General features: G+C 40.9%; 1 protein-coding gene across 18 annotated transcripts in view; it reads left to right on the top strand.

Annotated features, from left to right (window-relative positions):
* mapk8ip3 (mitogen-activated protein kinase 8 interacting protein 3) overlaps positions 1-14,073 on the top strand; it is a 48,003-nt gene that overhangs the window by 12,968 nt on the left and 20,962 nt on the right. For 5 of the 18 annotated variants that reach the window (XM_015945911.3, XM_015945914.3, XM_015945912.3 and 2 more), the window contains exons 2-12: positions 1,747-1,867; positions 2,465-2,535; positions 4,138-4,229; positions 4,643-4,666; positions 6,761-6,911; positions 7,695-7,926; positions 8,005-8,107; positions 8,604-8,722; positions 10,714-10,725; positions 11,962-11,979; positions 12,612-12,669. In XM_015945911.3, the coding sequence (XP_015801397.1) occupies positions 1,747-1,867; positions 2,465-2,535; positions 4,138-4,229; positions 4,643-4,666; positions 6,761-6,911; positions 7,695-7,926; positions 8,005-8,107; positions 8,604-8,722; positions 10,714-10,725; positions 11,962-11,979; positions 12,612-12,669 (1,001 nt within the window). The remainder of the gene's footprint in view (positions 1-1,746; positions 1,868-2,464; positions 2,536-4,137; positions 4,230-4,642; positions 4,667-6,760; positions 6,912-7,694; positions 7,927-8,004; positions 8,108-8,603; positions 8,723-10,713; positions 10,726-11,961; positions 11,980-12,611; positions 12,670-14,073) is intronic. The other 13 variants (XM_015945921.3, XM_015945918.3, XM_070542662.1 and 10 more) reach the window with 10 other exon arrangements.

Below are 14,073 nucleotides of genomic sequence, written 5' to 3'. Positions count from 1 at the left end.
GAACTGTATCTAGGAGTCAATGTGCCCTCCAACCCATTATCTCCCTCCCCTGTCCAAACGGAGGTGATGAGCGCTGCTCCATGCGGCTGCACGCACTGAAGTGAGGAGAGTCCCAACCCTACCTTCCCACCTAGTGGACATTTATGTTGTGTAATGTCTGAAGTCTGTGTGCATATCTGTCTGAGGTGTTTTTTTGCATAGCAAAGCTACCCTCCTTGCTGAGGGTAACTCTGAAGTGCCTTTTTTTCCCTCCCCCCGACTCTATCCTCACATAAGCCCTCTTGATCTGTTACGTTAGCGCGACTGGCGTTGCGAATGACCACAGTCACCAATTCTTGTCATGTGTCTATGTATGTATCTCAGAATTGTGTGTACTGAAACTCTAATTTCCCTCTGGGATTAATACAGTATTTTGAATTGAATTGAACTGAAGATCATCCAGCAACATTTGTTATCGTCCCAGGCCTATACATGTTTGTATCATTTGTGCAAATTTAAAGAACCAATGCAGAACACAGACTGCTATGATGCTCAAATGATGACTCAGAGTAAAAGACACAGAAAAACACCTAGAAATGAGCTAGGCAAGATGGTGAAGATTCAAGATACACACTAAAAAACAGGGTTTGTGAATTTCCATTTAAAAAATGAACAGGCTAATACACAAATTCACAAATGTCCTTTTTAAAGTCAACCTTTTAAATGCTTTTCTGTTTGACCTTTGACCCTTTAGGCTTTCTGGCAGTTGCATGTTTTTAAGTATGATTGTTTAAAATGTTTAAACTCCAGGTAAAAATTTTGTGGCAAAGGTGCGCAGGAAACCTCACATTTTTTCATAATGAAGATTTTCTGTGATCATGAGTGAATATTGTTCAGAAAGCCATAATATTCTAGCGTTCACTCGTTTGTTTGGGGTATATTAGCTGAGTATTAATGCTGGTTCCAAGGTCTCCCTGCAGTCAGAGGGTTACAGTATTAAGACTTTGTTTACTTGCTGTTTGGGGGGAAAAATGCCGTCATTGTGAGCAGCTTTATACAGACGAGACATTAAAATGTGCAGAAGGCCGAGAGCGCTCAGTGTTTTCCTCCCATGTTTCTGTGTGTCTGCAATGAACTCATACTGGGATAAAAGAGCTGTAAAGCTCTGCCATTTAAAGTGACAATGTGTAGTTTTTACCATAAATCTGTAGAAATATCCATCGAAATGTTGTTGTAAATGAATTAAAAGATGCCCAGTTTATTGGCAGTTTCATAACAAGTTATCATAAAAATCTGTTCTAAAATACGTAGGAGCAGGTCTAAGTCTCTGGGTGACGCCATATTGGATGCCATGTTTACTTCTACAGAAGCCCATGAAGGCAAAACACATTTACTGTTTTGTAAAAATTGGTTATAAAACTTTAATAAATGTTGTTGTTTAATACCTTTATCTCTTTGCTCATTGCCAGTGATGAAAGGGAATCTGATGTTGTTGCTATTTTGCTGGAGGTTGCACTATCAGGGATTTTTGACCCTAATGACCATCCGTTGGTAAGGTCTCCTTTGAACTCAAAAATAATGCTTGCTTGCAATCATTTAGGTATATACTGCCACCAGGGAAACTACACACTGTCACTTTAAATAGCACATGAAAGCTGATCTCAAGCTTCATTATTGTGTTGTCAATTTCCCAAATATTCAGCAGTTTATTAAATCAGACAGTTTTTAGCCTGTAAGTTAATTACATGTGATCTTCTCCTCTACCAGAAATTCATAGAGTTTGAGGACACGCTGGAAGCTGAGAAGAAGGATCTGCAGATGCAGGTGGAGTTTCTGGAGCTGCAGGGGAAACAGCTGGAGCTCAAAAGCAAAAACTACTCTGACCAGAGTGAGTGGGCTGACTGCACAACACGGACCTGAGCTCTCAGGGCCTCCGGTTTATATCTGGATTTCAATAAATCTAATTTAAGAGCTTCTCCTGCAAGTTTGCTAAGAGATTTATACAAATCATTGGAAAGATGACACTGATCCTGAGAAAACATGTTCTGTTGTGCATAAAAATATGGAAGCAGAAATCAGATTTGTGGTTTATTTTTGTTCTGTGACACACAGTTTAGTCCGGCTCTTCAGCATTTATACTACACCAGCCAGGGATCAGAAACTGAACACACATTTTAGGGTCAGCCTCTTAAATGTATGCAAGAAGTGAACTTCATTAATTAATTTTCCAGTTCCAAAACAAACAGAGTCTTAACATATTGCAGAATAATAAAAAATAAGAAGAAAAAGATTTTAAAAACAACCAAAAACTCAATAAATAACAACACTACAATAACAGCTACAGCTAGCACTAAGCCAAGCTACTGCTTGACATGTCATCCCTTGCTCGTCTCCAGTGTCCTCACTTTTTCCTGCCAAGAATCCACCAGGATTGCCATTTAAAAGTCGGCGCTTCATATTCATTCATTACCTGTTTGTTTCACAGTCACTCGTCTGGAAGAGCGAGAATCAGAGATGAAGAAGGAGTACAACGCTCTTCATCAGCGACACACAGAGGTGATACACACACATTTATATACTGTATGTATACGCTCACTGGCCACTTTATTGTCTACACCTTTCTAGTACCGGGTTGGACTCCCCTTTGCCTTCAGAACTGTCTTAATCCTTCGTGGCATCGTTTCAACAAGGTACTGGAAACATCCGTCAGAGATCTGGGTCCATATTGGTATGATAGCATCACGCAGTTGCTGCAGATTTGTCAGATTCACATCCATGATGTGAATCTCCCGTAACATCACATCCCAAAGATGCTCTATTGGAATGAGATCTGGTGACTGTGGAGGCCAGTGAGTACAGTGAACTAGTTGTCATGTTGAAGAAACCAGCTTTATGACATGATGCATTGTCCTGCTGGAAGTAGCCATCAGAAGATGGGTACACTGTGGTCATGGAGGGATGGACATGGTCAGCAACAGTACTCAGGTAGGCTGTGGCGTTGCAACAATGATCATTTAGCACTAAGAGGCCCAAAGTTTGCCAAGAAAATGTCTCCCACACCATTACACCACCACCACCAGCCTGAACCGTTGATACAAGGCAGGATGGATCCATGCGTTCATGTCGCTGATGCTGGCGCCAAGTTCTGACCCTACCATCTGAATGTCGCAGCAGAAATCGAGACTCATCAGACCAGGCAACATTTTTCCAATCTTCTTTTGTCCAATTTTGGTGAGTCTGTGGGAATTGTAGCCCCAGTTTCCTGTTCTTAGCATACAGGAGTGGCACCCGATGTGGTCTTCTGCTGCTGTAGACCATCTGCCTCAAGGTTCGATGTGTTGTGCATTCAGAGATGCTCTTCTGCATACCTCGGTTGTAGTGAGTGGTTATTTGAGTTACTGTTGCCTTTCTATCAGCTTGAACCAGCCGTTCTCCTCTGACCTCTGGCATCAACAAGTCATTTTTGCCCACAGAACAGCCGCTCACTGGATGTTTTCTCTTTTTCAGACCATTCTCTGTAAACCCTAGAGATGGTTGTGCGTGACAATCCCAGAAGATCAGCAGTTTCTGAAATACTCAGACCAGCTCATCAGGCACCAACAACCACGCCACGTTCAGAGTCACTTAAGTCAGCTTTCTTCCTCGTTCTGAAGCTCGGTTTGAACTGCAGCGGATCATCTTGACCATATCCACATGCCTACATGCATTTTGCCACAATGTGATTGGCTGATTGATTATTTGTATTAATGAGCCTTTGGAAAGCTGTTCCCAATAAAGTGGCCAGTGAGTGTATATATATTAGAGGACTTGATAAAAAAAGTAATGTAATTAATTAATTTGGATAATTCTATTTTAATCGTTCAAGAAAATTTGCCCCAATGCAATTTTTTAAATCAAAAATAATGCGTAGAGAATTAAACAATAGACATGGACATTATTATTGTGAACTCAAGCTCTTTAATCTCTAAAAGAGGCTTTAAATTGTATTTCAATTAAAAACAGGAAAAAAATATATATATATACACACACATATATATATATATATATATATATATATATATATATATATATATATATATATATATATATATATATGTACATATGTTACTCTCCCTCTTCCAGTATTTTCTCAATGAAGTTTCCTTTGTTGAATCACAGATGATTCAGACCTACGTGGAGCACATAGAGCGGTCCAAACTGCAGCAGGCAGGAAGTAACAGCCAGTCAGACGGCCCCGGCTGTGGACGAACGTGAGTGGACGTTTGACATCTATGTGTGGATTCAAACTAAAAGTTTCACTCGTTGCCTTGTTAAAAAAGCTTTTGTGCTGCATCCTGAGTGTTTTCATCTGTGGCATCATTGTTGGTCAGGAGCTGTGAGGAGCAGCTGGGCCCTCCTTCTGACTTAGGCTCCAAAACCTCGATGCTGCAAAGCATTGATTGTCTAAATTAGTGAATGAGGCCAAAGTTGCCGTGTAAACCCTATTGATATTTAAAGGATGCATCATTTATGAAGACAAGAGGAGGGAATTCTGTGTTTAAAATCTGAAGCAACACTTGGTGTGAATAAGTGTGTGTTTTTGTGGGTCATGGCATGTCTCTCTCTAATCTGTGTTTGTCTTGTCTGTCCTGCTGGTTTTTTCTCTGTGCTGCTGTTTGCACAGTCAACGCCACTCATGGAGGAAAAGGTAAATCTAATATGGTCCACCCAATTTTCTCTTTAATAAACCGGCCTGCTTGGAACTAAAATGTGACTAGTTGTTCCCTGATGTTTTGATACGCTCCAGTTCGGTGGCATGTGAGTGGTTGGGCACTCAGAATCAGTGTTTTTGTTTTTATGAAAAGTTTTGAGATCTAATCTTTAAAATGAGCAGCCCCTTGTGTGAAAACTTCACTATTTGGAATTTCTTTTTAAGGAAGCATGCATAAGAGGATTGTGAACTTTAAAATAATTCAGAATTTTGCTAATTTCCCCAGTTCAAATGCACATTCTCCAGATTAATCTACCTTCTCCTCATTTCCCATGATGTTATGTGTCTGCCTGCCTTGTGTGTATGTGTGTGTGTGTGTGTGTGAGAGAGAGAGAGAGAGAGAGAGAGAGAGAGAGAGAGAGAGAGCACAGTGTGTGTGTGTCTGTTCTCCCCATTTGTACTGATAAACATCAGGTTAGATTTTGTTGACTCATTTTTGACTATAAAAAGCACATTCTGTGTTTTTTAACCCTTTGATGCATAACGGTCACTACAGTGGACAGGTACTCAAAATTGTTATGTATTTGTTTTTGCTATTAAGCACAGCTGTTGAAGACTTTATTGCATTTGAGCCCCTCCATTTGAACTTCAGTAAGCCAAGCCAACATATTTCATGTTCTGAATGCACACTGTCCACTGAGGTGGACACGTAATAAATTATTTGTAAATTATAAAATTTTACAAAAAATATTTGTTGAAATTTGTTTCATTCACACCTAAAAATGAATGAAAAAAATTGTTAAAAAATCATGGTTGAAGATTTAATAATTCATGCATCAAAGGGTTAAACAAATTTAGGTCATTTAATTGCTTCCTCTAAGGAGGATAAAATTATATATTTGCAGAAAAAAGAAATGAAGTGAAAGCCACTGTGAGTTTCTAAGGGTTTAAACAGCAAAGTTAAAGCTCCATTATTTATAATAAAAAAAATGTAAAGCTTTAAATGAGTATTTTACGTTGTACCACGCTGTCTGTAACATCTCCAGTAAGTTTTAAAAGTGGACTCAACCACCTTTCACGTCAGACTTAAATAAAAAATAAAACGATGGAGTTACATCTGTTTTGGTCCAGTTTAAAAAGTAACACGGTCCCAGTCTGTTAGCACTCGTTTGGGTGCTGTGAAGAACTCTTAGCTGGTCGTTTTTGAGTTTCCTAATTTTGATTAGCCGTGGCAGCCATCTTTAATTTGGTTGTCTCCAAAAGATAAAAAGTTGTACGAACTTCTGATTATCCCGTGGAAGTGTCTTTAACCCCGTCCAAGGGTTCATGCTATTTAACAAGGTTGCTTAATGTCCATCACTAAAGTCTTTTCTTTTCTACTATGACACCAAATATGAGTGAAACATCTATAAATCTGCATCCTTTGAAGGACCTGTCCCATCCATCATACGCCACCCCGATTGTCAAAAGGGAATGCTGGAAGAGAACGGCTATGAAATTGGTTGACGTAGCTTTCGTATTCCTTCCCTTCTTCACTTTGGCGTGTGTCCTGTTGCCTTGCAACTTTGCTAAACAGAAGTTAAAGCTAAACTTGGCTATGGAAATACAGAACCTGCCATGCCAGCATTTTTTGGGGGATTTTAATTATTATTTTGGACAAAGAATACAAACAAAACAAATATGTAAATGACAAAAGTCTAACTATGCAATGGCTTTAAGCTTTTCATTTTTGTACCGCCAGATATTATTATGCTTTCATTTAAAACTGTAATCCTGTTCAACTTTGTCCTCCATTCTTACAAAAACAAAAGTCTCCTGTTTGGCCCGCAATGAATCCTGGGAATCCTACATCAGACCCATCCTCCAGTTCTGGGTAAAAGAATGGTGCATTTGGAGGAGACCTTTAAATTTGGACAACTGTTGGCCCTAAAATGCAGCCTTGGAAGGAAGCAGTCCCTGAAAGGGGACACGGCCTTCGTTAGACGTGATGCTTCTGAATAAAACTGACTGGTTGGATTTGTGGAGCTTGCCAAAGAAGGCCTGATGGTGTCTAACATCTGTCTCCACCCTCCTCTGTGTCCTCTCCTCCAGCAGCAAGGCAGAGCGCCCACCGTCGTTGAGCCTGTACCCGAGCGGCGAGGGCATGGTACGTGGGGGTCTCGGGGGGGCTAGGATGATGCCCGGGAAAGACATGTGGCAGGTCAGCGAGCTCGGACATTCCACCTTCAGCTCCGCCTATCAGGTGGGACAGACAGAGGCCCCCTGTCCTCATCCACCTCCTCCACAGCCACAACGTGGGATAAGGGGGGGGGGGAGCAAGTGGATGAGGGAGGGGCCAGCTACACCCACCACCACCTCTCCTCCCACGCCTGCTTGTGTCACTGCCCAGGAAATGATTTCTAACCACCTCAGCAACAATCCCGATCTGTAAAATCAGATCTCCCCACACTGACCCAAGCAAGCAGAGGCTGCGATTCTGCTCTTTGTTTCTTGCAGCTGTTTTTGTAACAGTGTGATTATTTTACTGTTATCGTGCTGCTTCTGTCATGTGTCGCTGTGCTTTGCCTTACACATCAAATTTTAGCTCCAGTTTCCAAAGGACTTCCTTGGAAATTAAGGCTTAGTTGCCATATTTATAAAGCTCAGATTTAAAAGTGGAAGGATTATAAATAGTTAACAAGCTGCTAGCGAGTTCTGACTAGAATGACAAGCTAATGGCTAGTCAGTTTTAGCTGCCACTTTAAAACAGCTCTATTATAAAATGGAAATAATACTTTATAAAAGTTCAAAACTTGACATTACAGTCGGTTTTGCATTAAATGTTAGTTTGTACGGAATTCTCAGGTTATTTTTAGATGCAAAAAAATCTTCAAAAACATTTATTTCCATTTTATCTTGGTTAGTTTTACCAGTTATGAATTCATTAGAGCAGCTGCCATGAAAACAGCTTAAATAATGATGCCCATGGGATGTTTTTCTCTCTCATTTCCATGTTTGGGATTCACCTCTGCTTCCACTTCTCCAGGAGGACGGATCGGAGTCGGACTCGGTGGCCGTCACACCCAGCAGCACAGGGAGCAAGTCCAACACGCCCACCTCCTCCGTCCCGTCCGCCACCGTCACCCCCATTAACGAGGGCTTTTTCCCTCACTCTGACTTTGACATGACGCGCGCCGGGAACCGCAGGAAAAACGGCAAGCGTCTCAGTCGAAACATGGAGGTGCAGGTTTCCCAGGAAACCAGGAATGTCAGCATTGGTGAGAGAGTGTTCCCACGAGTATCTGTAGGGGGGCTTAGAGGTTTTTAAGCTGTGTGTTTCTGTGGCATTCTTCCAGGGATGGGGAGCAGCGACGAATGGTCGGAATTCCAGGAAATCATTGATTCCACACCTGAGCTGGAGATGTGTGTGGATCCCCGCGTGTACGGAGGAGGAAATAGGTAACAGAACACTGAGATTATTTATAAGCATTCAGGGTGGATCTTCTGTGAAGTTAAATGATCATATTTGTCCATATTGATCAAAGTGGACAAAATATTATCATTTCATAGTAAAATCCCCTTTTTTAAGCTTCAGCTCATAAATCCACCCGTTCCCAATAAATTCTGGGCAATTTTATTCCTTTTCATTTGTTCCAAAATCTGTTTAAACTTTTTTTTTGTCTGAATTTTATGTTGATTTTTATGCATTTGTCCACCCAAAAAGGATTAATTAATATAGTATTATTAATGTGGTAGATTAATAAAGCACTAGGTTCGATTTTTCACATTTGTGATAAAAATGGTCCTAAACTACACATTTGTCTGTGTGTGTGTGTGTGTGTGTGTGTGTGTGTGTGTGTGTGTGTGTGTGTGTGTGCGTGCGTGCGTGCGTGCGTGCGTGTGTGTGTGTGTGTGTGTGTGTGTGTGTGTGTGTGTGTGTGTGTGTGTGTGTCAGTCCGTCTCAGGGCATCGTTAACGAGGCTTTCGGCATCAACACCGACTCTCTCTACCATGAGATCAAAGATACCAAGTCGGACATCATCGGGGATGTGGACGCAGGCGCTGAGCTGTTAGGTAAGATCTAGTTTGCTTCTATTTCTCCCAGGTGTTATAATTTGTAAGCTTTTAATAAACACAGTAATGTTATGTGTTTTAAAAATTGTTTTATGATGATAATAATAATAAGATTGCAGACGGCTGCGTATGTTGCACAGAGGCAGCGGTTATTTTGGGTTTTGCCGATAAAAAGCTTCTTGTGAGGCTGTGATTGTATCACTGCACCGATTATTTTCCCTTTGCATGTCAGGCTGCAGCAGCATCACTGCGACATCATCCTAAACAAATGTGCACACTCACACACTGGAACCACAACCTCTAAGGTCCACTGTCACTTTACAACAAAGCGTTTTTTACTGGTTATTTTTGTTTAACATGCAGGCTGAACGTGAAAATAACTTTCTACCCCCATTTCCTGCATTAGCTTCTGATAGAAAATAAACAGGGAAATGCTCCGATTAGCAAAGCCAGACAGATTTAAGTCACACTGTAAATTAGCATTCATGGACTCACCCATCTTGGCTCGTGATGGGAAACACGGTTGTTGATTTAGCGTCCAGGAGAGAGCAGAGCGCACCTTGGCTAGTGGAAGCTAATCGTTACCATTTGCAACCCCACAACATGTTTGAACTTCTTCAGGCTTGTTTTATTTGTGGAGATAAAACATCAACATTGCAGAGCAAGCTCAGGCAGTAGTCAAGTTGCTTTTAGCCAATCAGAGGCAAGATATCCAAAATGGGAGCCTAAGGCTTGGTTAATGCTTGACGCATTCACTTTCCGCTTGGTGATGCGGCTCGCGGCTGGAACGCGCTTCACAACTTGCAGCATTTATGGTTCTTGCGGCTTGTCTCTGCGGTGAGCCAATATTCTCCCAAACTGTAGGGGGCAGCATGGAGCTCTATGGCATGCATCCAACACTACACCTTAGTAGAAGTAAAAATTACTGTTGTTTACAACATGACATTCCAGCAGATTTAACAGCGTCCTCGTCTTTTCCGACAGTGCGAGCTATTTCTCTCCAAGAATTATTAACAACATGTTGATCACGGTGATCTCTGAGAGCTGAATCATACAAATGTCTGTATTTACCAACCTCTGCCGTACTAGTTCTTGCCAGTCCGCCATGTTTTTCCGCGTCCGACCGTCTGCGTGGTTAGAAAATTTCCTAGGTGCGCGGTGCGGAAAGTTTAGGCCGTGCGGAGGCGCGGTGGAGGGGTGTGGTTGTTAAAATGACGCAGCTTTTCCGTGCGGAGCCGTGCGAACCTCGCGGACGTGTCAAGCATAAACCAACCTACAGTCGCTTCCGCATCATGGGTTCCCAGAAGAATGAAAACATGAATGCAAGTCAACGGGGCTAAAACCGCTATTTTCTAATCCGCTTTGCCTTACGCCCTGGATCGCACATACGTTGTACTGCAATTTAAATTAAAACTGTTAATGGGTGTTTCGACCACGCCATTCACGGACGTTGAGATTTCAGCTTGTAAAAGTTCGTAATTAGCATGACTACAAACGAGAAATCGGCACGTTGCATATGTGACGTCACCACATAATCTCCTCTCCGCTAGCGTAGCTGCTACTTACCACATGACCAGATTTGTGGTGGTTCCTTCCTCCTGTGGGAAGTTTGCTGAACTTACAGCCAGTTTTCCCTCCGTTTTCTCCGTATCTGGTTCGATGACGTCACTTTCATGATGCGCATTTGTAGTCCTGGACCTATTTTCACACAAAACCTAAAATAACGTTGTAGTCGTTTTTATTTGTGTGATGAGAATTGCATTTAGATATGTTCATTTTTCAGATGTTATTGTGAGTCTGTTTAATTTTTATGTTGTAGAGTTTTCAATTTAATTAGAATTTCTGGATTTAGTTTGTAGTTTGTTTTAACAATCCTTTAACTTCGTGTTGCAGAAACAGAAAAACAAATTGGACGCATTTTCCTGCCCATCTGTTAACTTCTCACCCATATGTTTTCCTTCTTTATGTGCTTCTGCTGGTGAAACCCATAGGCGAGTTTTCAGGTGTGTATCCTGTCATGTGCCTTTTGTGTTTTTTTCACTTCTCCAGCATCTTTCTATTCTCTCAACTCCACATGTAGAAGTTTGTCAGGACACCAATCATAAATCTGCCTGTGGCAGGACGGTAGATAATTGTAATTATAAGTTAATAATAAATGTTTTAATAATTTTACTCAAAAGGTTTTTTCTGAGTTGACCAATCAGAAGAGACGGCAGTTTAAAAATGCTGCTTCCCACATTTCTAAAATTATTTTTTTATTTATTTAGAAAATTTCATGTTTAAAGGTGTGGAACACTCTGAAGAACCATTTTTTAATGATTTTTTTAATAATCGGTCTGAGTTTTTCATGCAGGCTGAACATGAAAATAGTCTTCTACACCTACCTCCTGTGTTAGCTTCTGATAGAAGGTAGACAGTGGAACTCTAGGATCTGAAAATCCTGACAGATCTACGTCACGCGGTCATGAAACAATCATGAACTCACCCATCTTAACTCACGCAGATGGCTGTTGTTGGTTTAGCATCCAGGAAACAGCAGAAAATGCCTCGGTTAGCAGAAGCTAACCATTAGCATTATCAACTCAACCACATGGCAGATGCTCCTCAAGGCTTGTGTTATTTGTGGAGATAAAACATCCATGTTGCAGAGCAAATGGAGTCTTTGGTAGAGCTGGGTTGCTGTTATCCAATCCAAGGCAAGACGCCACTCTCTGCTGCAGCAGACTTGTCCGTGCTGATCAATGATGTTTGTGGGCTTTTTTTGCCCTGAGTATAGCGTGCAAGGTATTTATTCCTACCAGAGACCAATACAAATGCATTAAATAAACGAGTTTCCCACACCTTTAATGTTAATAAACAGGAGTACATTCATCTTTTATGATGCATCTGAATGCTTCCTGCAATAACAGCTTAATGAAATTTGATTTTAGGATGGAAATGAATCAGTCGTGGTTTCTGCTTTTGCAGGAAACGCATTCATCCAGATCGCAAGGGTCCTGAAAGAATCCTTAGAAACAGAAAAAACAAGAGGGCATGCATGAATTTGCAGAAACATAAAATGGTTTTACTGAAGTCTAAAACAAACATGGTGACTGAATAAATGATCCACCGGGTCAATTAAATCTCACAAAATGTCAAACAGACGTATCCAGAAAATGAATCTAGATGAATAAATACTGATCAGCATCATCTTCTCTTTTCTCCCTTGTTTCACCCCCTTCTCCCTCCTTTGTCTCCAGTCCGTGATGATTTCTTTGGTAAGACGTTCCACTCCCTCACTCTTCCTCACTTTCACGATCCTCTCTCTGCTTCCTTTCTGCTCGTTTTAGGATGCATCTCGTTTTATTTCTCAAGTTTTTAATTCTGAGTTCAACCCAAGTAGAACACAACATTCTCACGTTGCTTCCAAAAACTCTTTATTAAATATAAATAAAAAAGCCAACATCATGTGTGATATCATCTTTTTGTTTTATTAAAATATCTGCTTAAAGTTTGTGCACCCTGCTTATTTTTTAATTTTATTTTTTGCTGCTTCAATTTCAGTTGATTTCTGATCATTCCTGAGTTATTACAAAAACGGAACATCGGCCTGAGCATGACGTTATTTAAAACGTTGATTTAAACACGTATTCTGCATGTTTTTGCTAATCCTCCTTAAAATATAATGTAATTTTCAAGATTAATATTTTGTTAATCTAGCTCAGCCAGTTATTTAAGAACCTCTAAAGTTTTTGGTTCGTAGTAAATGTTTTTGTTAAATATTCACCTTTTTATTAAATGTTTTATCTTGTTGAATAAAAAGTTATGATGGGAGTGGAATTCATTCAGCTTTTTAATTAAATGACTGAACAATACTTGGTGATCAAAGACTGAATGGGATTTTTTTCAGGGATGGGGAAGGAAGTGGAGAACCTGCTGACGGAGAACAAACAGCTTCTAGAGACCAAGTAAGAGCAACAAAAAAATGGTAATTTTTATTAGGTATGATCTTCAGTGTTGACACATTTCCTGAAACAAATTATTAAAAATTAAAATATTCAATAAAAATCAAGTTTCTAAGTTGAACAGAATAACATGTTATAGTCTAAGAAGCTCCTATTGGGTTGCAGGTAGAGCAGGTTCACTGGGAAACCATAATTTACTTGTTATTTAAAAAAAAATAATTGATCATTCTGAGTGTCACCTGCAAGATAAACATGAAAATGGTCTTCTACCCCTATTTCCTGCACAAACTGTCTATAGAAAATAGGGAACTGCTATTGTAAAGTACCATTCATGGACTCACCTATCAAGTCTGTCTTGATTTAGCATCCAGGAAACAGCAAAGCAAGTCTCTGCTAGTAGAAGTTAACCGTTAGCATTAGCAACTCCACAACTTGGCAGAACGCCTTCAGGCTTGTGTTGTTTGTGGAGATAAAACATCAGCTTTGCAGAGCAAACGTGAGTCAGTGGAAGAGTTGTGCTGCTGTTAGCCAATCAGAGGTGAGATGTTCATGAATAACAATGAGTAAAACTCAAAATTCTGCCATTTTCTGCCCCCCTATCCTCCCACTAACTTCTACCCCCTGAAACAGAAGCACCTGGGGCCTCATTTATCAAGCTTGTTACATACAAAACGGGGTCGGAAAACTGCGTAAGCAACTTTCCACGCAAACTTTGGGATTTATGAAAGAAAACTTAGCGGAAAAATGTGTGCAACTTTAAGTTGACTAAGGACCTGGCTTACGCACATTTTGGACATGGAGAGCACCTGCAGTGCTGCTGCTGAGAAGGATAAAATCATGAAATCCTGCAGCATTATCACTTGTACTGCTTTGTTTTCACACAGAACAAGACCGCCCACACGCACACACACGCGCACACACACTCACAGCCTGAAGCCAGAATATGAATGCAGAATATCAGCAGGGGGACAGATTGAAACAGGATGTCATGCGTCTGTGACGGTGTGTGTCCTGTCACTGTGACCCGATTGATCATGCGCCCTGCCTACTTGGACATGGGAGATCTCTGTTTGGCTGACTGGTTAGCGCGTGACTTTCACCTTGGAGTCTGGGAATCGAATCCCGATCGGACCATTTTTTTTTATGTCCGCCACAGATCTCTCTGAAGAATTCACAACATTGACGGCTTCAGCAACGCCGTGCCACTCCGTGGATTTTCTCTTATTTGTTTAGCAAAAATACTTCCTTTCATTTCTCCACCTCACCCACAGGTACCTCAACTTCTGCTTCTGTGAAATTGCGCTTCCTTCTGCCTTGATCTACGGTCACCATGTCATTGGCGGAGCGCTGCAACAGCCGGCTTATGTATATGCATGAGATCCACAAGGCACTTTGCATTGACTATTT

This window comes from Nothobranchius furzeri, chromosome 12, assembly GCF_043380555.1.
Source record: "Nothobranchius furzeri strain GRZ-AD chromosome 12, NfurGRZ-RIMD1, whole genome shotgun sequence".
Lineage (NCBI taxonomy): Eukaryota > Metazoa > Chordata > Actinopteri > Cyprinodontiformes > Nothobranchiidae > Nothobranchius > Nothobranchius furzeri.
This window is presented reverse-complemented; position numbering and strand designations above follow the sequence as displayed.